Raw genomic sequence first — 23,777 nt, forward strand, 5'->3', positions numbered from 1 at the left:
AAATACTCCATACAAGGCAAAATCCTGGTAAGCCTTTTCTGTACCCTCTCCAAAGCATCCACATCCTTCTGATAGTATGCTGATCAGAACTGAATGCAATATTCCAAGTGCGGCCAAATTAAAATTCTATAAAGCTACAGCATAACTTGTCTACCTTACACTCAATGTTCCTACCAATGAAGGCAAACATGCAAGGGGCTTTTTTACTACCTTACCTACCTGCACTGCCACCTTCAGATCTGTGGACCTTCACACCCAGACGTCTCTGTATATCAATACTCCCAATAGTTCTGCCATTTTCTGTAGAATTTCCACCTGTACTTAACCTTCCTAAAGCATCATTGCACATTCATCTGGATTAAGTTCCATCTCCCATTTTCCTGTCCATGTCTACAATTGATCTATATCCTGCTGTATCCTGTAATTATCCTCCTCATATACCACAGCTCCACCAATTTTTGTATCGTCCACAAATTTACTAACTAGGCTAGCTATGTTTTCCTCCAAATCATTTATGTAGACCACAAAGAGCAGAGGTCCCAGCACTGATCTCTGTGGAACACCACAAGTCACAACCTTCCATTCTGAAGAGTATCCTTCTACCACTACCCTCTTTCTCCTACAACTGAGACAGCTCTGTATTCATCTTGCCAGCTCACCCCGATACCAAGTGACTTCACCTTTTGTACCAGTCTCCCATGAGGGTACATGATTGAGGGGTGAAGTATTGGAAAGCGGCATAGTGGTGAGAACTGTTGCCTCACAGCACCAGGGAACTGGATTCAAAACTAGCTTTGGGTGATTGTACGTGTGGAGTTTGCACGTTCTTCCCACATCTGCATGAGTTTCCTTCGGTTGCTCCAGTTGCTTCTCACAGTATAAAGATGTGCAGGTTAGGTGGATTGGCCATGCTAAATTGACCCCAAGAATCCAGGGATTTGCAGGCTAGATGGATTAGCCATGGTAAATGTAGGGCTATCGGGATGGGTTAGTCTGGGTGGAATGCTCTTTTCAAGGTTGGTGAAGACTCTATGGGCTGAATGGCCACTTTCCGTACTACAGGTGTTCTATGATTCTAATATAAGAGCATTATACCTTTAACTTTTGTGCTGACTGCTGACACACCCTCTGTACTGCTCTGCCTGTGACCCCTGCTCACGAAAGCCCTCCCACTATTACCTGTGGCCCATCTGTTGTGCCCCCGTCTTGGGCCTCCAGCAATGTGTCGTTCCAATAGCAACCACCACTACCTCAGTGGCATCATTGTTCAAAAGAGTTGCCATTCTCTGACTAACCAGCATATCTTTGTAGGTGGGGGCGGAAACAGGCAAGGACTTAACCCTAACCCTCCATAAGATCCAAATGAATGTATTCTTATAGTGTCTTGCTTGGTTGTACTCTTGAATGTCCTGATACTGAAACCTCTGTTAGATAGCAATCTCAGTTCTGTGAAAGCACTTTTTCTCTTGAGCTTTCACATTATGAGTTCAAACCTCAACTTGAGACTGACTCTTTTGGATAGCACTGAGGGAGAGCTGCATTATTGGACCTGCCTCCTTTCAAATGAGATGTTTAACCAAAGTTTGCTTGTTCAAGATTGCATAACAGTACAATTTTCCTGATATCTTGGCCAACACTTATCCTTAAATCAACATCAGTAACATTAATTAATTAGTAATTTATCTAATTGCTGTTTGTGAGCCTTTGCTATTGCTGCTTGGCCAAAGTATAATAATTCAAACTTAACAAAAACAAAGAATTGCAGATGGTGGAAATCACTAACAAAATCAAAAATTGTTGGAAAATTTAGCAGGTTTGACATCATCTGTGGAGAGAAAGTAGTGATAATATTTTGGGTCCATTGACCCTTCTTGAAGTTCTGAAGTGTCCTTCTAGCAATTTCTGATTTTAAACAGTTTAAAATGATTTATTGCCTATGTTTAACTCACATGAAAGTTGTTATATGAATACGGTCAGTTCTGCTGTAACACAGTAAGGTTCAGTTCTCATGCAATCCCGTGTTATAAGAAAATCATATAATAGCAACACTGTTTAAACTAATGGGGCTGGAATCACGTTATAGTCAATATACACTTTAAACCTTCATGCTTAAGAAACAATGTCCCCAATTCGTCAGTTGTGTTATAGTGAAATTATGTTAACAAAATGTGCATTATAGTAAAACGACTGTACGGGTTCTTCCTGTCTTTGTAAAACTAAATCCTTCAATCCTCAGATAAATCTTACCTGGAACTGAAAATCATGAGAAAACAACCATTTGCGATTTGGTCAATAAATCTCAAACACCTATAAGATTTATTGCCGAGAGTCTGTGAATGGAATGTCATGTATAAAGAAGCAGGAGAGAGTTTCAATAATGAAGTCTGAGGCAATGAGACGTAACATTTAAGGAGGGTTACCTGAATTGTGTTTTTATTCTTTCTTTTGAAATTACAGTATCATAAACCTCCCACCTGATTTAATTTTTTTTATTAAAATGACTCTCAGTGAAAGATAACCCAATTTACAAGTGTTCTCAATGATGTGGTTGTGAATGTAATTTTTTTTGCGCCCACCTTAACATTCTTGGGAACATTATCAAATGCAGAATATCCATCTTAAATGTCATAAAAGCGTGAGATAAATCAACATTAAAAATGATGAACTCATATGAACTCATTCCTCCCAGCTCTGACCTCACTGTATTTTGAATGTATACGTACCTCTGTTTTGGCTACTTCACCTGAAGGGGTTAGCTGCAACTAACACAGTGTCACTGAGTCAGAAAATTGCGGGTTTGAATCCAATTTGTCCTCTCAGATGGATGTAAAAAATTCCATGACACTATGCAGAGAAGAACAGGGAACTGATTCCTGGTGTCCTGGACAATGTTTATCCCTCGAACACAGTCACAAAAGCAGATCAGCTGCTCATTATCACATTGCTAAATGTGGGGGCTTCTTGTGTGCAAATGAGCGCTTCCCTTTCCAGAACTAGAGAGCATAGATTTAGGGTGAGAGGGGAAAAATTTAAAAGGGAGCTAAGGAGCAACGTTTTCATGCAGGGGGTGGTGCGCATATAGAATGAGCTGCCAGAGGAAGTGGTGGATGCTGGTACAATTACAACATTTAAAAGGCATCTGGATGGGTATATGAATAGGAATGATTTAGAGGGATATAGGCCAAGTGTTAGCGAATAGGATTACATTAGATTAGGATATCTGGTCGGCATGGATGATTTGGAGTGAAGGGCCTGTTTCCATGCTATACAACTCTATGACTCTGTGACTTGCTAATTCAAAGTGCTGGATTGGCCAGTATGTATTGTGGGATATACTGAGGTTGAGAGATACGCCATTGTATTATGATGAGGATGGATATGATATTGAGATGGTGATGTGTATCATGTTTTAACAGTGATGTCAGCAGTTGTGTATATGAGAATGTGATAAAAGGCCAGAATAGCCTGTACTGGTGAGAGATATAATAACAGTGAACAGGATTCTATACAATACTGTAAATAACTGAGTTTATGGAAACCACTATCACTGTCACTCATGAGTATGGGAAAACCATTAAATCACCAAGTGTTATGGTAAGAAAGAGGCCCCTTGGCTCATTATGCCTTTGCTAGCCATCAAGTGCCTGTCCACCATCTACCTTATTTTCTGGCATGTGACCTGTTGACTTGTTTGTTATGGGTTTCAAGGGTTCATTTAAGTACTTGTTAATTGTTGTGATGATTCCAACCATACCATCTCTTCAGGCAGTGAGTTCCAGAGAGCCACCAACCTCTTAGTAAAATAAAAGTCTTCCTTACATCCCTTTTAAATGATCTAGCCCCCTGATTATTGCCCCTTTTACGAAATAGAAAACTTTTTTCCCATCTATTCTCCTCATAAACTTTGTACATTGAAGTCAGGTTCCCATTTAGTCACATTGCTCAATGATAAACTCTCCCAATCTCTTCAGTCTCTCTTCATGACTAAAACACTTCAGACCAGGTAACATTGCAGGCCATAACTTACCAGGAGTGACAATGGTGCCATCTATCCAATGTGCAGAAGTATGAGCCACGAGTACAATGGTAAAACAAACCATAGTATTATCCCTTTCAACTGTCTTATGTTTCCCAGATGTGGTCAGACCAATATATTACAAAGACTTGGCATAATCTTTAACATCCTGTACTTCTATTACTCTGTTTATTTTTCTCATTTAACTGTATATTCCAAAGTTCCATGGAATGCATCATTGATTCATACAGCCCAAGAAGATCCAAGTCCCTGAGCAACTGTACAAACTGAAGGAGAGGTACAGTTAGCCTTCACTGAGAAATGGTAGCATACTCCATCACTACAGAGCATAGAGTAGATTTAAGATCAAAGTCTTGATACCAGGGGGTGCTGCTGATCAGGAGTTGATTGATTACACTTCTAATTGTTAATTTATCCTTCAACTGCCCTTGAAATAGTGGGCTACACCATACTACTGTACCTAAATCCTGCAGCATAGACTTCCCCAATCTCCTACAGGTCTGACCAGAGTAGGCAGGAATTCCACTGAAACAATTCTGCTCCAGGACTTTGGTGGGTGTCAGGCATGCTGACATCATCGCAAATGATTATCTCACCCCCTTGCGGGTTAGCGGCTCACAGTAACATCTGTAAATTGGTCTGTAAGTGTGCAGTTTGTGGATAATATTCTGGATAATATTCACAACATCATAGAAGGAGGCCATTAAGTCTGTCATGTTTCTACTGGCTCTTGAGCTATTCATGAAAGTCAATCCCATGCTCATTTCCCAGAATCCTGTAAATGTGTCTTTCCCAGATATTGATATTGAATGGTTTCCAAGGCCTTGAAAGTTGTTGATGTCTCTTTAGATATAGAATACCTGTATTAATACAGAGACTGTGAGTGAAATAGGGAATTTGCATACCTGCCCTAAAAGTTAATGTTTTTGTCCAGGGAGGAAAGATCCCAATCCGCTGGACGGCTCCTGAGGCCATTGCTTACCGCAAGTTCTCCTCGGCCAGTGACGTCTGGAGTTACGGAGTTGTGATGTGGGAGGTGACATCGTATGGAGAAAGACCATATTGGAATATGACAAACCGAGATGTAAGTATTATATTCCCCTTCACGTCTCTGATGAATATATTGATGGTGTATACTGCTGTTTCACAACAGCACCTTGATTACCTCTTGAACCCTGAAATAGTTGTTACTGTGTAGATTCATCCCTGTGTGAAATCATCACTATAATCATTTAATTATTTTTGATTTTTATTTAATTGTCAGTAAATAGTTCAAAGTAGCAGGGATATAGTTGAAAGTAACAGCGAATAGTATTTTGCCAAATTATAAATTGTCTGCATACATTCCACATAGATACTAACATACAAATATACTTGTTCATTCAGGCACTCCCTCAGAGATAAAACACACACATGCACACACACATGCATGCACATTTGCGCAGACACCCTGACACACTCTCACAAACATGGATACGCACACGTGTACAGATACCCTCATCAATACACAGAGACAAATATGCAAACATCTGTGTGTGCACAAAGAGACACACACACATCCAAATACACACTCATGCAAATGTGCACACTTGAGCAGACACAGATGTGCACAGACATGCACATGCAAATACACAGGCACACACATTCACACTGTTCACACTACTCAAATACAAACGCTCACCAAGTCACCCACACACCCAGGAAGATGAACACACTTTCGTGCAGACACAAACATGCAGAGACACAAACACACACAGACTTCTAATACACACTTGCATAGACATTGATCCAAGCACAAACACATTCACTCTCACAGAAACACAGTCACTCTCACACAAACACACTCTCATTCTCATACAAACACATGATTACACTCACTCAAACACAAACACACATCCTCTCCCTCACATGTGCACAGACACAGTCTCTCTCTCTCTTCTCTTGCTGTCTCTCACACACACACGCACACACGCACACATGTATGCAAGCACACACACATGTGTCGGCAGCTTTGCCTGTGGTTAGTGTCACCCAGTCGCAGTGGCCTGTTGAAGGCTTCAGGAGACATGACTGTCTGGAGCTCAGGTACCAGAGTGACTGTTATTGAGATGCTAGGAGAATGCAGGAATCATGCTACTTCTCCAATGACAGCAGCTGTTGCTCCAGTGAATCAGCTGTTTTCTACTGGTCTTTGTGTTGATGAAAGACACAAAACAAGCTGCTTCCTAACCACATTCTAAAGCGAGGCCAGAGACTAACAGCTGGCTCTGTGCCACTGGATAATGTCACAAGGCATTTCAACATGACTGTTCTTTTGTGAATTTTAATGCAGTTTTACAAAAAAAAATCTGGAATAGAATTTTGTTTCCCTGATGTGTTCAATACGCTGCCTGGTGCTTACTCATTAGAGAAAGAAAACAGCTGGTTTTCCCCATTGTAATATACATGTGATTCAACTCTCAAAACAAAGGAACTGCCCTGTTGTGAGCTCCTCACTTTTACCCACAAAAATCCAAAATAAAATTGGGTGAGCTAGACAACAGCAACCCAGTCATCATATTGGGACATGACAAAGGCACATCCTGACCATTCAGTACCACCAAGCCTTTCTCACTAACATCGGGAGTACTGTTCCACAGACTAGTCAAGCCAACATCCAGCATGGTCATGTAGCCAAGGCATGTCCATCACCATCTTTGGGTATGCCATGTTTCAGTGTCAGGATAGTTCTAATAGAGTTAGTGGCACAATGGTATCCAATGAAGTGGTTTGCCTCCATATTGAACACTTGGAAGAGACATTGAGGGTCACAAGTAGAATGCATTGTGATGGGGGTCGTCATTGGCCATCAGCAAGAGTAGCTCAATAATATCACTACTGACCAAGCTGTCCAAGTCCTGAGCTGAAATGTACCAGACTGGGTTTGAGGCAAGGTGAGGGAACCAGCAAGAAAGAAAATCTACTTGACCTCATCCTCATCAATGAACCTGAGTACAAATATTATTTGACACTATTCAGGACAAAGTTACATGCTTGAATAATAGCTCATCCCCAAGCATTCACTTCCTCTTCCTTCGACACACAGTGACAGTGTGCATAATGCTATCTACAAGATGCACTGCAGAAATTCACCTTCGCTCCTCCAACAGCATCTTCCAAACCCGCAATTCCTATCACTTGAAAGACTAAAGCAACTAATACATGGGAACACATGTAAGTTCCCCTCCAAGCCACTCAGCATTCTGTCTTGGAAATATATTGCTGTGCCGTTAGGGTAGTGAAAATCCATATCAAACAACACTATTCAACCACATTACTTGAGCATCAGCTCAAGAGTATGTTTGTTGTCACCTTCTCATGAACAACTTTGGACAGACAATAAATAGTAGCCTTGGCAGCAATGCCCATATCCCCTGAAAGATCAAATAAAATTGATCATTTTTACTTAGTGTTGTTTTTGGAATAGTTTTCTTCGTCTTTGCCAGTAATACCAAACAGACAACAGCATCCCACTCCACACTGTGGCTGGCTTTCCTTTCATTTCCGTCGAGATTTGGACATTATGTAAAGTCAGCTGCCAGTTGGCAATCACCCATTTTGCTTTTTGGCAAAGAGTAATTTCATCACCTTTGAGTGCACGCAAATACTTTCCACATTTCCACATCCAGACAAGTCAGGCTGGGAAAGTGGAGATCGGATCTCTTCCCCCACAACATCAATCCCCACCCCCTGACCAACACCATCACCACCAATACCAACACCACTGCCAACACTCACCAAGTCTGCTCCAGGCATTCTATCTCCAGCCTTGTCTGTTCTCTCTGTTTTACCAGCCCCATGTACTCTCTCTTACCATGCCCCCACCCCTCCCAACCCCATGTGATCTCTTTTCCCCTGCAGCCATTCTCTCTTCACCTCCAGCCCCATATAATCTCTCCATCCCACCTCCCACAAGCCCTGTCTGTTCTCTCACCCTTGCTAGCTCCCTACCATTTCAATGGTGTGCCTGTTGTGTCCACATATGCGGTGTGGACCTTGTGCATGACTCAACAATGTAGACAGTTGAAATCATGTGTATTCTCATTGCCAAGTTGCCCCTCACATGCCTAGTTGTCCTACACATGCCCAGTTGTCCCACACATGCCCAGTTGTCCCACACATGCCCAGTTGTCCCACAGTTCAAGTGACAGTTTCTATCCACTTTTGTCTTAAAAACATTTCAGTGGCCCTGCCTGCACACTCCTGGGGAAAAGAATTCTGAGGGAGAATTTCATTTCACCTCTATCTCTCTCCCTCAAGGTGTAGCATTCATCCTCTCAAGTCCTCATAGGATCTTATAGATTTCATTAAGATCAGCTCTTATTCTTTTAAACTCCAATAATTAAAGGCCCAATCTCTCCTGGTAAGATCAGCCACAAAACCCTGATATCAATTGAGTGAGTCATCTCTGAATTACTCCCAATATGTTTCTAGATTTACTTAATTTCAGATTGCAACAATTCGCTGCATGATTTTTTTTGTCACATGTCACAGCTGGTTTACTGGTCAATTGCCATGAAATGATATACTCTGGCTAATGATTTTTCTGCTTGTGGAAGCGTTGACACTTGTAAATGATGTGTTAAATTCAGATACAACCTAACAGAGACTGTTTAGTCCAGATATTGCTTGTACATGTTTTTGTCCAAAGTCTGAACTATGCAATGAATCAATACCATTTTCTTAGTCCATTTTCTTTTTAGATTACAATGTTTTCTCTTCTTTTTTGTTTTGTAGTTTTATGTTAAGTACAGAGCGTGTTGCCAAAACATGACTAAGTGTAAAGTGCCTAGGGCTTCAGCTTGTTAAGTAATTGGCACACTGAAAGATGGCTGACCCCAATAAACACCAAACCTGAGACTGACATCCAAATACATTGAACAAATAACCATTGTTCACATGTGGCTCTTGACAAGCTCTTCAACTCTAGATCATCTTGATTTTGTTTTCAAGCCATTCAGTGGTCTTCGCTTTCTCTACCCAAATCCCAATTTTAGTTTTCTAAGATCTCAGCACATTTCCTCTTCTGCAACCCTGACTTTAATCAGTCTGACCCCGTAACCATATTTTCAGCCACCGAGTTCCTAAATTCTGGAATCTCTTCCATAAAGCTCTCAGCCTTTTTTTTCCTTCCTTTAAGATGCTGCTTATAACTTAACTATTGAAGATTGAAGAACATAGAACATAGAACAGTACAGGCACTTCGATCCCTGATGATGTGCTGACCTTTTATCCGAATCTAAGATCAAACTAACTGACATACCCTTCAGTGTATAATCATCGATGTGTCCACCCAAGAGTCACTTAAATGTCTCTAATGTATCTGATTCGTCCTTGGCAATATGAGGCAGCAGTGCGAACCGTTAAATTGTCCATAGTGTTAGGTGCATTAGTCAGGAGTAAATATAAGGTAGGGGAATTGGTCTGGTTGGGTTACTCTTGGGAGGGTTGGTGTGGACTTGTTGGGTGGAAGGGCCTGCTTCCATACTATAGGGATTCTAATTCTAAGTCTAATTCTAATTCTATTTCTATTATCTCTCATAATATATAAGAATTAACAATGAGTACTGTAGTACTGAAAAATTGAATTAATATTTATAATGACTTCTAGTAAATATACTCATATTACAGTTATAGGCAATGCCATGTCATGAAGTCATAGGGATCTACAACACAGAAAGAATCCCTTTGGTCCATCACGTGTGCCAGTTGCAAACAACTACCTAACTATTCCAATCTAATTTTCTAGCACTTAGCCCCTTAGCCTTGTATGTCTTGGCATAGCATGCACATCTAAACACTTCTTAAATGCTATGAGGGTTTCTCCCTCTGCCACCCTTCCGGGCAATGAGTTCCAGATTCTCACCACCCTCTGGGTGAATAAGTTTTTCCAACATCCTGTCCAAACCTTCTGTCATGGCTAGTCCTGAGCAATTCAGTTACAAACTGTAGTTTGTTTCCCTCAGTGTGTCATGCTACAAGAGGGTTCAGTAAGATGGAGTGTGAGGCCTTTCTGCCAATGGGTCCCATGTTATGATGTGATGATGGTACCATGAGCATGTCTCTAAAAGAAAAATTGCATGCTGTAATGGGAAGTAAACACAACAATAACAAGCCATAGAGCATGAATGCAGGGGAGATAATAGTCAGAAATGTAAGACATGTCACCTTAATTTGCTAGGTTAGATCATATGGGATTGGGGTAATTTATTAGTTCGGATGAATGACTGGCTGATTGACAGAAGACAGAGAGTTGAGTTAAATGTTTTCTTCAGGATGGCAAGACGTAACTAGTGGGGTGCCACAAGGTTCAGTTCTTAGACTGCACATATTTACAATCTGCATTAATGACTTAGATACAGGGATAGAAGGCTCTAGAGCCAAATTTGTGCATGACACAAAAATAAATGGGACGGAATGAGGAAATAAGGTGAGGAGAGTGGGCCAAAATGCGGCAGATAGCGTTTAATGAGGATAAGTTTGAGGTCATGCATTTTGGACAAAAAAATGGGGAGATTCTTCGGTGTTTCGATGCAGAGGGATCTGGGTGTCCTAGTTCATGAGTCATGGAAAACTAGCATGCAGATATAACAGATAATAAAATAAGCAAATGAAATGTTGGCTTTTATAGCTAAAGGAATAGAATATAAAGTTAAGGAAGTATTGTTGCAACTATACAAAACATTGTGAGACTCTACGTGGAGGTTCACTGGATGATCCCAGAGATGAGAGGTTTGTTGTGTGAGGAGTGATTAAACAGTTTAGGTCAATACCCTCTGGAATTTAGAAGAATGATGGGAAATCAAATTGAGGTATTCAAGACAATAAAAGGTATGGATAAAATAGATGTGGAGTGGATGTTTCTGCTGTGGAGCATTGTAGAATAAGATGTCATAGTCTTAGCAATGGGGCAGCAAATTTAAAAACAGAGTTGGGGAGAAACTACTTCTCCCAAAGGGTTGTGAATCTGAGGAATTCGCTATCTCAAGTGAGGCCCCTTTTGGTCAAGACTGACCATGGGTTGCATCCTCATTGTTCTGGCTTTCTGCTTCTCTGAAACAGCGTCGCTTGTGACTGAAGAGACCAAGCATGACAGTCCCAGTCGCAGAGGTCACATCTGCATGTGGTCATTGATCTGCTAGAGCTGCTGCACTCCTTCCTTGGTGTCGGCTTATCTGCTGCAGCACTCGTCAGCTTATTTCCCCCTGTTTTGAGGTGTTGGTTCAGGGTGCTTCTCCATCTCCTGCAGTCAGCTGCAAGCCTTTCCCAGAACTTCCTAACAATATCAAGCGCCTTCATGTCCCTCATGTAGATGTCCTTGTAGTGCAGTTGGAGATGCCCTGTGTGCTTCTTCCTGGATGTAAGCTCTCCACACAGGATGTCCTTTGGGATGTGGACGTCTTTCATGCGGTGGACGTGACCCAGCCAGCAGAGTCTCCGCTGCCTGAGCAGAGTGTATGTGCTGGGAAAGCCAGCGTGAAATAGAACCGCTGCATTAGACACTCTGTCTTGCCAGGATATGCCCAGGATAGGTTGGATACTCCTCAAGTGGCAGGTGTTCAGTCTTATCTCCTGTCTGGCATATGTAGTCCAAGTTTCACTGCCGTACAGCAGTGCGCTTATGACGCAGGCGTTGTAGACTGACGTTTTTATCTTCACTGTCAGCTTGGGATTTGTCCACACTCGAGTTGTGAAGCGAGCAAGAGTTGAGATTGCTTTCCCGATCCACTTGTCGATCTCTGTGTGCAAGGAGAGGTTGTCAGTGATGGAAGAGCCAAGTATGTAAACTGATGGACGACATTGAGTGCATAGCCATCGGTGGTGATGACCGGTAGTACCTCTGTATCTGTCCCAGGATCTTCTTCAGACTGATAGTCAGCCCGAAAGCCTTGCAAGCTTGGGAGAGGCGATCTGTCAGTGGCTGGAGTTCCTGCTGGGTGTGTGTTTCAACTGCAGCATCAACAACAAACAGCATGTCCCTGATGAGTGCCTCACGTACTTTTGTCCAAAGTGCCCCAAAGACCGGTGGATACTGGGACAGTGAGTAAATTTAAGGAGGAGTTAGATGGATTTTTAATTGGTAAAGGGTTGAAGGGTTATGGGGAGTAGGCAGGAAATGGGGGTGAGGAGCACATCAGCCATGATCGAATGGTCGAGCAGACTCGATGGGCTGAATGGCCTCATTCTGCTCCTATATCTTATGAACTTATGTAAGCAAGAGGTCAGGCCATGGCTGTGGAAAGAGAACGAGAGTTAACATTTGAGGTCAATGACTCTTCATCAGAACTGGGAGTTATAAATAAGGAGGTCTACAAAAATGGCTAAGTTCTGTGTTGGAGTGGAGCTAGGAGTGATTACATCACTAAAGGGATGATATGACCTTAAGGACTAAGAGCAGGAATAGACCATCTGGTTCCTTGAGTCTGCTCTGTTATTCCAAACAGTGTGCTTTGATACCATAAAATAAGCTTCTGTTCAAGACAGACATTGAGGAGAAGAAAAAGTCAGGCACTGTCTTCAGGCTCAGACTCCAATGTAACCTTACTATTATAATCAATGCCATTATATATGGTAATCTTAGAAATACCAGGCACTGTACTTATTGTTACAGTATCTAAGGAGTAAAGTTAGTGATTTTCTTAATGTATTCATTATTCCTCTGTGCTCTTAAGTTCGAACTCTGCCTTCACTGGGCTATTTTCATGTCAGCTCAGCTCTGCGACATTACCAGAAGGTTGCTTTAGGTTACCTGAAGCTCAGTTTTTCTGCTGCATCCTCATAGTATGTGAAGCAAATAGGGCAAATATAGAAAGAGAAGATGGGCCTAAAGGGGGTGTCATATATCAGAATCAAAGGCAATTTTACCTCACTCCCAGTGAGAAGTTACCTGACCTGTACTGATTGAACCCTGAATTGCCCCAGCTGATCTGGGGAAGATGTCAGTGCAATGCCAACTTCTCCACTGACTTTACAAATAACATAGTCCTTCAGAACAACCTCTAAGCGTGACATTGCAATTTCTCAGCTCCTATTCCCTGAGCGTCTCTGAAGAATGCTGTTGAATCAGTGCTAATTGTCATTGAATTATTGGATTATTATTCACTTCTATTATCTATTTTCTTTGCAGTAATAGACTTGTGTCCAACTGATAATGGATTTATTCTACCCTTGCAAGGTTTCCAATGGATCCAAACAGCTGCATTTGTACAGTTTGTAATATATTCCTGTTAATTCAAGAACACTGGAACAAGCACAGTTAGTCACATCATGTTTGTTAACTTTTTACCTGCCGTGAGAGAGCTGAGTTTAACCTTATCCGTAATCGGAACAAAACGTAAATTAAATGTTTGAAAGTAATTGCAGATTGTGCAATGTGGACAATGTGGATCTATTCCAATAGAGTGTGTATGAAAATCAGAGCTGCTACTATCAAACTGTTATCCTGTACTTTGCTCTGTCCAGGAGCAGTTGTATTGCTGCAGTGATGATGTCATTTACCGTTTACGATGGGCTTCATGCTGTTAAAGCAGAATATATAAAAACAACCGCAGGTATCCGAAAGTAAAAATCAGAAAAGAAAAATCCTCCTGCAGTATTTGTATTGAGATTTCTATGCTCCTGATTGACTGTGTTTCAGTCTTTCCATTTCTGATAATTGAGCATTGCAGAGTTTGAGAAAAGGAAGCTCCAGAAACATACCATATACATGTTCCTGTTCTCACCCTCTTCCCATGTATCAGATTATGAGGGGCATGAACAAGGTGAATGGAAACAGCTGTCCTCCTTAGTTGAAGGGTCAGTAACTAGACAGCATAATTTTAAAATGAAAGGCAGGAGGTAAAAAGGGGATTTGAGGAAAAACCTTTTCACCCAGAGCGTGGTGGGAATTTGGAATATACTGCTTGGGGAGGTATTTGATGGGGGAAGCCAGATAACCTTTAGAAAGTACTTGAATGAGCACTTAAATGTCATAACATTCAAGGCTATTGTGAGAAAGTGGGACTAGGAAAGAACAAAGAACATTACAGACAGGAACAGGCCCTTCGGCCCTCCAAGCCTGCGCTGATCCAGATCCTCTATCTAAACCTGCTGCCTATTTTCTAAGAATCTGTATCCCTCTGGAAGGTAGTACTATATTTTTGGTGGTACAGACTTGATGGGACTTTAAGGCCTCTTCTGTATTATACGATTCTATGATCTAGTAACTAAATCATGACTCATTTAATACCCTAGACTGAGTCGGTATTAGGAGTGCCCCTTAAGAGCATGCAAAGTCATGATTGAACATTCTTACAGAAAGTAATGAGGTAAGTGGTAGCGTATATAGCATGAAGCATTTGAACAATTAATTTCTGATGAACACGTTTATGCTCAATGCTCATGAATTAAGGAAAATGAATCTGTGCTCAAGTGATGGAGTGAGCAAAATCCCAGCCTCCTACTTGATGGCGAACGTAATTGAAGGAATGGAGAAGGAGGTCATTACTGATGAGATTAGCACTACTCTCGCACCCCAGGACATTAGATGACACTGCTCTATGCCTGAAAAGAGACAGTTGCATGTTACCAGTCGTACAGTGCATGTTGGTTGTAGTTATCCATGCAGCAGATGGTGCAGTTCTGCAAATGGTTTTGCATCAGGCTGCATCTGTCCAGCCAGGCAGAATGCACCTCAGCTTGGGTCACGGTGATGGACACTGTCAGTTCCACCTTGTATTCCCTCCATTTGCCCTCCCTTTCTGCCTCTGGTGCAAAACGAATGCTCCTGAATTTCCATTGCAAAAATCCATTGTATTGATGACAGAATGTACTAAGTAAACAGCAGTTTTGGAATACAAAATCCCCTAGTTAATTATGTTGCAACAGGAAGAAATTGTAGGATACAATTAATTGTAGGATACAATTAAAAAAGGATTTACACGCTACTCAAACTGTTTACCGTTGGGAATTTTCAATACACTTCCAGAAATAGCACATCCAGCCAGTCCCGGACACTGATGTTGTTTGAACAGGTAAATCACTGAGCACGAAATTAGCTTAAGGATGATGTGAATATCTGAATGACTTAATCAGGATCAAATTATTACACAGTTGAGAGCAATTGATAGGAATCAACACAGGTAACTAGAAAGCCTTGGCTTTGTTGGGGGCGTAGTGACTTGGCTTTGTAGTTAAACATACTAATTAATGTACTGCTGAATATGTAAATAGTTTGGGATACATCATCACAGCAAGTTAACATGTGATGTGGTTGTTGGAGCAGAGCTGAACTGGTGTATAAAGTGCTCGCCTGGAGTCTTGTTACGTGCAGTAAAGAGCCCTTCATTTAGATTAGCAATCACCGTCACAATATTTGGTACATTTGTGTGAAGGTCAGATGCCACACTTGCTTCCGAATTAGGTTGTGGGCTCAAGTTAAATCCTTAGACGGCATCTTTCAAACCTATGACCACTTCCATCTTGAAGAACAAGGCAGCAGATACATAGGAACACCACCACCTTCAAGTTGCGAGCCATTCACCATCCTGACTTGGAAATATATGATAGTTCCTTCTGTGTTGTTGTGTCAAAAAGATTGATGTGCAGGAGTTGGGATGCCTCACTACATGTATAGAGTTTTAGTGAGACTACATCTGGGGCATTCTTTACAGTTTTGCTTTCCTTCCCTAGTGAAAGCTAGAGTTGCTTTGGAGGACCAGCACCAAGGATTCCCTAACTGAATCCTGGGACAAGGTCTGGTCCTGCAGTGAGAAATTGAGTAAACAAGGGCTATGTTGCTAGCATTTAAGAGAATGAGAAGTGATCTGCTAGGAACATGTAATATATACATTTTTTCAAGGGCTTTAGGGATGGAAGTGGAGTTAGGGAGATAAGAACAAGGGGTCGGTCATTTGGAGCTGCGATGAGAAGAAATTGCTTCACTCAGTGCATTGTCAAACTTTGAAATTTTCCTTTCCTCTGGAGAGCTGTGAATAGTCAGGAACTGATTGTGCACTGGGCCCTTGAGTTGTGAACATCTGACTTCCGAATGTTCATACTTATGAGTGCGATCACATACAGGAATGTAATTTTAAAGAGCTGACATACAAATGTTTCCTGTACTTACAAACAGCTGCTTCACATTGTCCAGAATTGTGTTCTGACTTGCATACAAATTGACATGCGAGCAGACTCCAGAACAGAATGTTCACAATCCAGGGACTGCCTGTACTCCAGATTGGTACATTTTCAATACCCAGGGCATTAAGAGTTAGGGGATGATACAAGAAGATAGAAGACCATCAATAAACTTATTGAATGGTGGACACAATATACAAAACAGACACACTGATGCTGCTAGAATGCATAAGAAACAGGAATGGGATTTGGACATTTCACTTCTTGAGCCCACTGTAACTCCAATTCCTGTTTCTTATGTATCTCAGCATCAGCAATGTGTCTGTTTTGTGGGTTGTGGCCTTAGCAGCAGCATTTCCCATCTGACAGGCAATAACTCAGTTAATCAATCTGTCCTTTTCATGGAAATCTGGTTATAAAGACCACACCTCCCTGAGGCACACCTCGCTGAGCCACACCTCTCCCTGAGGCACATCTCTCCCTGAGACACACCTCCCTGAGACACACCTCCCTGAGACACACCTCCCTGAGGCACACCTCCCTGAGCCACACCTCCCTGAGGCACACCTCTCTCTGAGGCACACCCCTCTGAGGCACACCTCCCTGAGGCAAATCTGGTTATAAAGACCACACCTCCCTGAGGCACACCTCGCTGAGGCACACCTCCCTGAGCCACACCTCCCTGAGGCACACCTCTCTCTGAGCCACACCTCCTTGAGGCACACCTCTCCCTGAGACACACCTCCCAGAGACACACCTCTCTGAGACACATCTCCCTGAGGCACACCTCCCTGAGCCACACCTCTCCCTGAGTAACACCTCCCTGAGACACACCTCCCTGAGCCACACCTCTCCCTGAGGCACACCTCCCTGAGACACACCTCCCTGAGCCACACCTCCCTGAGCCACACCTCCAACTGAGGCACACCTCTCTCTGAGGCACACCTCCCTGAGACACACCTCGCTCTGAGGCACACCTCCCTGAGCCACACCTCCCTGAGGCACACCTCTCTCTGAGGCACACCCCTCTGAGGCACACCTCCCTGAGGCACACCTCTCTCTGAGACACACCTCTCTCTGAGCCACACCTCCAACTGAGGCACACCTCTCTCTGAGACACACCCCTCTCTGAGGCACACCTCCCACTGAGACACACCTCTCTCTGAGACACACCTCACTGAGCCACACCTTCAACTGAGGCACACCTCTCTCTGACACACACCTCTCTCTGAGGCACACCTCCCACTGAGACACACCTCTCTCTGAGACACACATCCCTGAGCCACACCTCCAACTGAGGCACACGTCTCTCTAAGGCACACCTCTCTCTGAGACACACCTCTCTCTGAGGCACACCTCCCTGTGGCACACATCCCTGAGGCACACCTCTTTCTGAGACACACCTCCCTCTGAGACACACCTCTCTCTGAAACACACCTACCTGAGTCATACCTGTCCCTGAGGCACACCTCCCTGAGCCACACCTACCTCAGCCACACCTCTCCCTGAGCCACACCTCTCCAAAAACCCCTTACTTTTGCTTGAAAGTAAATGTCAATGTTGAAAGGTAACCATCCAGTATGAATTTGAATCTCACGTAGACCTGTCTGAGTAGAAATGGGAGACTTTATATTAAAGATTAATAATACTGGAGGTCTGATTCTGTGTTCTACCAAAGTTCCAAAATCCCTTGAGCGTCCCATTATTTTATAAGAGGATCTATGTAATCAATATTGTACTGCTGCAGGATTGAGTACTTCTCAATTTTACTAAGCGATACCAAAGCGTTCCATCTTACAAAGATTTGTATTAGTGATATTTTGCTCAGTAGTATAGATCTTAAACATCATTAAAAGGAGACAAGCAGGTGAAGCTTTTTTTAATCCTATCCTCGTCAGGACTGGGACACAAGAAATAGACTTGAAAAAAGGAACACCAGTTTATACAGCATGAGCAGAGAGTACAGATTGGTTGAGGTATTGTTGGCATGGAAAGCAGTAAAAGCAGCTAACTGTCAATCTTAGTGATCAGATCAGAAAGGTCAACTCTGATTGGTCAGGGTACTTCAATATTAATTATTTAATAAATACTGTCTAATATGGGATGTGGTGTCTGCTACAGGACATGGTGTCTGGTATGGGAATTGGTGGCTGGTATGGGACGTGGTGTCTAATTCGGGACATGGTCTCTGATATGGGATGTAGTATCTGATACAGGATGTGGTGTCTGATACGGGACGTGGTGTCTGATATGGGATGTGGATCTGATATGGGATGTGGTGTCTGATACGGGACGTGGTGTCTGATATGAGATGGGGTATCTGATACGGGACGGGGTATCTGATATGGGACGTGGTGTCTGATACGGGACGTGTTGTCTGCTACGGGATGGGGTGTCTGGTACGGCACATGGTGTCTGATATGGGATGTAGTGTCTGACATGGGATGTGGTGTCTGACACGGGACGTGGTGTCTGCTACGGGACGTGGTGCCTGCTACGGGATGTGATATCGGATACGGGACGTGGCATCTGAAACGGGACGTGGTGTCTGATATGGGATGTGGTGTCTGCAACGGGATGTGGTGTCTGATACAGGATGTGGTGTCTGCTACGGGACGTGGTGCCTGCTATGGGATGTGATATCAGACACAGGACATGGTATCTGAAATGGGACATGGTGTCTGATACGGGGTGTGGTGTCTGATACGGGACATGGTGCCTGCTACGGGATGTGGTGCCTGTTACGGGATGTGATATCGGATACGGGACGTGGTGTCTGATACGGGACATGGTGTCTGATACGAGGCATGGTGTCTGATATGGGACGTGGTGTCTGATACGGGACCTGGTGTCTGATATAGGGCATGGTGTCTGATACGGGATGTGGTATCTGGTACAGGACGTGGTGTCTGCTATGGAATGTGGTATCTGCTACGGGACGTGGTGTCTAATACGGGACATGGTGTCTGATATGAGATATTATATCTGATATGGGATATGGTGTCTGATACAGGACCTGGTGTCTGATATGGGACGTGGTGTCTAATATGGGACATGGTGTCTGATACGAGATGTTGTATCTGATATGGGATATGGGGTCTGATATGGGACGTGGTGTCTGGTACAGGACGTGGTGCCTGATAGGGGACGTGGTGTCTGATACGGGATGTGGTGTCTGATACTGGACATGGTGTCTGGTATGGGACGTGGTGTCTGCTATGGAATGTAGTGCCTGATACGGGACATCATGTCTGTTATGGGACGTGGTGTCTAATACGGGACATGTTGTCTGATATGGGATGTTATATCTGATATGGGATATGGTGTCTGATATGGGACATGGTGCCTGCTACGGGACGTGGTGTCTTATATGGGACGTGGTGTCTGATATGGGACGTGGTGTCTGCTACAGGATCTGGTGTCTGATGCGGGAAATGGTGTCTGCTACAGGATGTGGTGTCTGGTATGGAATGTGGTGTCTGCTATGGGACGTGGTGTCTAATACGGGACATGTTGTCTGATACGGGATGTTATATCTGATATGGGATATGGTGTCTGATATGGGACCTGGTGTCTGCTACGGGACGTGGTGTCTGATGCGGGAAATGGTGTCTGCTACAGGATGTGGTGTCTGGTACAGGACGTGGTGTCTGCTACGGGATGTGGTGTCTGCTACGGAATGTGATATCGGATACGGGACGTGGTGTCTGACACGGGGCGTGGTGTCTGATACGGGATGTGGTATCTGCTACGGGATGTGATGTCTGATGCGGGACGTGGTGTCTGCTACGGGACGTGGTATCTGCAACGGGATCTGGTGTCTGATGTGGGAAATGGTGTCTGCTACGGGACGTGGTATCTGCTACGGGATGTGGTGTCTGATACGGGACGTGGTGCCTGCTACGGGATGTGATATCGGATACGGGTCGTGGTGTCTGACATGGGACATGGTGTCTGCTACGGGATGTGATGCCTGCTACGGGATGTGATATCGGATACTGGAGGTGGTGTCTGACACGGGACATGGTGTGTGATGCGGGACATGGTGTCTGACATGGGATGTGGTGTCTGATACGGGACGTGATGTCTGACACAGGATGTGGTGTCTGATACGGAATGTGGTGCCTGATTCGGGACCAGGTATCTGGTATGGGACGTGGTGTCTATTAAGGGAGTTGGTATCTGCTATGGGGCATGGTGTCTGATACGGGACGTGGTGTCTGATATGGGATGTGGTGTCTGATACGGGACGTGGTGTCTGCTATGGAATGTGGTGTCTGCTACGGGATGTGGTGTCTAATACGGGATATGGTGTCTGATAAGAGATGTTGTATCTGATATAGGATATGGTGTCTGATATGGGACGTGGTGTCTGATATGGGACGTGGTGTCTGATACGGAATGTGGTGTGTGATGCGGGACATGGTGCCTGATATGGGACGTGGTGTCTGATTTGGGATGTGGTGTCTGATACTGGACATGGTGTCTGATATGGGATGCTGTATCTGATATGGGATATGGTGTCTGATACGGGACCTGGTGTCTGGTACGGGAGGTGGGGTCTGATACGGGACGTGGTGTCTGATACAGGAAGTAGTGTCTGATATGGGATGTGGTGTCTGATATAGGATGTGGTGTCTGATGGGGGACATGGTGTCTGATACGGGATGTGGTGTCTGATGTGGGACATGATGTCTGATACGGGACGTGATGCCCGATATGGGACGTGGTGTCTGATATGGGATGTGGTGTCTGATGCGGAACATGGTGTCTGATATGGGACGTGGTGTCTGCTACGGGATGTGGTGTCTGATACAGGAAGTGGTGCCTGATATGGGACGTGGTGCCTGATATGGGACGTGGTGCCTGATATGGGACGTGGTGCCTGATATGGGACGTGGTGTCTGATATGGGATGTAGTATCTGATACAGTATATGTTGTTTGATACAGGAAATGGCGTATGATATAGTACATGTTTGCAGAGCATATTGTTTGATACGGTACATGTTTTTTACAGTCGATCAGTTGTTGGGACCTACATGCAGCCTACATACCTGGCATATCACCATCACTGAAAGTATGATATTTTGTATTGCAGGTAATTAAATCCGTGGAAGAAGGTTACCGACTTCCAGCTCCCATGGGCTGTCCTGCAGCCCTCCATCAGTTAATGCTGGACTGTTGGCAGAAAGATCGCAGTGAGAGGCCCAAATTTTTCCAGATCGTCAGTGTATTGGACAAGCTCATTAGGAACCCCATTGCCCTCAAGATTCTTGATACCACAAGCAGGTAAGAAACCAGTTACCACAGCTTTGTTTTCCAGGGGTCTGAGACAGTGGCCTCTGTGAGGGTGGAGCCTAAAGCCAAGGCTGCAGAGTGTCAGTCAACTGTTTTACGTCAGCTGTCATTTTAATTTCCATTGAATTCAATCAGGAGCAGTGTAAAACGAGCTGTTGACTTGCTTTCTTCATTTCACACTTGCACTCACTGTTAAGATCCAGCCCATTACTTTTAACATCTTTTCTGCTGCTTGCACCATTACGCCATTTGTTCCGAATTATGGAAAGATGGTAGTTCAGTTGAAGTTGTATATTACAGGACTGATCATGCCTGAACTCACTGCCACAATGGTGACGGCTGGCAAGATTCGAGAACTCTTTGTCATAGTATGTCCAAATGCTGGCAATTCACAGGATATTTAGACCGAGCAAGATAATGGAAAAAAGATGGGGAAGCAGTTACTTTGATTAACTGTAATGCATGCTGCAGAAAAGCTAATGTAGCAATCCTTCAACAGCTGCACAGCACGCCTGTCTTTAATCAAGATTCAGGTGGAGTTGGAAGTGCTCGTACATCCACAGAGTGTTCATTTATTTACATACACAGAATAAATCCCTGTCGAAGTAGATCACAGCAACAACATGTTCCACGAGACATAAGAAATGGACACTGCACTTTTACAGGTATCTATTGTGTTTCAATCCTTTCTCAGACAGATGGAGAAAACACTTCATATGTGCTATGTTTCCGAAATAGTGAAGATTTATGAGCAAACCTGCTTAGGAGCAGGTTTATACTATTCAGCCTATCCAGTCTGTTAGGCCATTGTTTTAAATCATGGCTAATTTTACTTCAACTTAGCAGTGTAAAATAATAGTTTTCTGGAATTTAAAACATTAATGATTTATCTTATCTGACTCAATGAGTATAGCCTCCAACTATTCTTCTGCACACCAACTTTACTGCAACCTTCTTACTAACATTGGGGCTTTCTGTTTACTCTAAACCTGATTGATTAGGTGCCTATTTCTCTCTTTCCCGTGTCCTGCAATCTTCAGCAGATAGGAGGAACACTAGGACCCCCTCGGTGGTAATCATCAGATTACTTTAGATTAGATTACTTTACAGTGTGGAAACAGGCCCTTCGGCCCAACAAGTCCACACTGACCCACCGAAGCGCAAACCACCCATACCCCTACATTTACCCCTTACCTAACACTACGGACAATTTAGCATGGCCAATTCACCTGACCTGCACATCTTTGGACAGTGGGAGGAAACCGGAGCACCTGGAGGAAACCCACGCAGACACGGGGAGAATGTGCAAACTCCACACAGTCAGTCGCCTGAGGTGGGAATTGAACCCGGGTCTCTGGCGCTTGAGGCAGCAGTGCTAACCAATGTGCCACCGTGCCGCCCACTTCTGGTGTCACATGCTAGAGAGGGTAAGAACAGGCGGATATGGTAGATATGGCTAAAGAATTAGTGCAGGGGGCAGGGATTCAGATTTTTGGATCTTTGGGATCTTTTCTGGGGTGGAGGGATGACCTGTTCAAGGGGAACGGGTTGGTACTGGATGGGGACCAATATCTTGGTAGTCAGATTTGCTCGTGCTACAAGGGAGGGATTAAACTAGATTGGCAGGAGTGGGGGGTGGGGAAGGGTGAGGATGGAGACCAATCTCATTCTCCCGCTTTCTCTTTGTAACCGTTGATCAAGAACCTATCTATCTTAGTTTTAAATATACTCAATGACTTGGTTTCCACAGCCTTCTGTGGCATTGTATTCCATAGATTCACCACTCCTGACCAGATATATCCAAACATCTTATCTCCGTTCTAAAATGTCTTCCCTTTACTCTAAGGTTGTGCCCTCAGGTCCTACTTTCTCCTACCAATGGAAACATCTTCCCAACATCCACTCTGTCCAGCCCCTTCAGTATTCTGTATGTTTCAATTGGATTCCCCCTCATACTTCTAAACCCCATTGACTATAAACACAGAGTCCTCAAATGTTCCTCATATGCTAAGCTTTTCATTCCTTGGACCATTCTCGTGAGCCTCCTCTGAACATTCGAGGGCCTGTACATCCTTCTAGTGCTATGGGGCTCAAAACTGCGCACAATACTCTAAATGTAGTCTGACCAGAGCCTTGTGGAGCCTCAGAAGAGTATCCCTGCTTTTATATTCAAGGCCTTTCAAAATAAATGCCATCATTGCATTTGCCTCCCTAACTACTGACTCAACTGGCAAGTTTACCTTAAGAAAGTTCTGGACTCAAACTCCCAAGTCTCTTTGCACTTCA

The 23,777-nt window shown here is 43.7% G+C and overlaps 1 protein-coding gene across 2 annotated transcripts in view; it reads left to right on the plus strand.

The window, feature by feature from the left end:
- The window catches only part of epha8 (eph receptor A8), a 523,624-nt gene that overhangs the window by 456,513 nt on the left and 43,334 nt on the right, over positions 1–23,777 (plus strand). For both annotated transcript variants that reach the window (XM_043675512.1, XM_043675513.1), the window contains exons 14-15: positions 4,971–5,120; positions 21,292–21,482. In XM_043675512.1, the coding sequence (XP_043531447.1) occupies positions 4,971–5,120; positions 21,292–21,482 (341 nt within the window). The remainder of the gene's footprint in view (positions 1–4,970; positions 5,121–21,291; positions 21,483–23,777) is intronic.

This window comes from Chiloscyllium plagiosum, chromosome 34, assembly GCF_004010195.1.
Source record: "Chiloscyllium plagiosum isolate BGI_BamShark_2017 chromosome 34, ASM401019v2, whole genome shotgun sequence".
NCBI lineage: Eukaryota > Metazoa > Chordata > Chondrichthyes > Orectolobiformes > Hemiscylliidae > Chiloscyllium > Chiloscyllium plagiosum.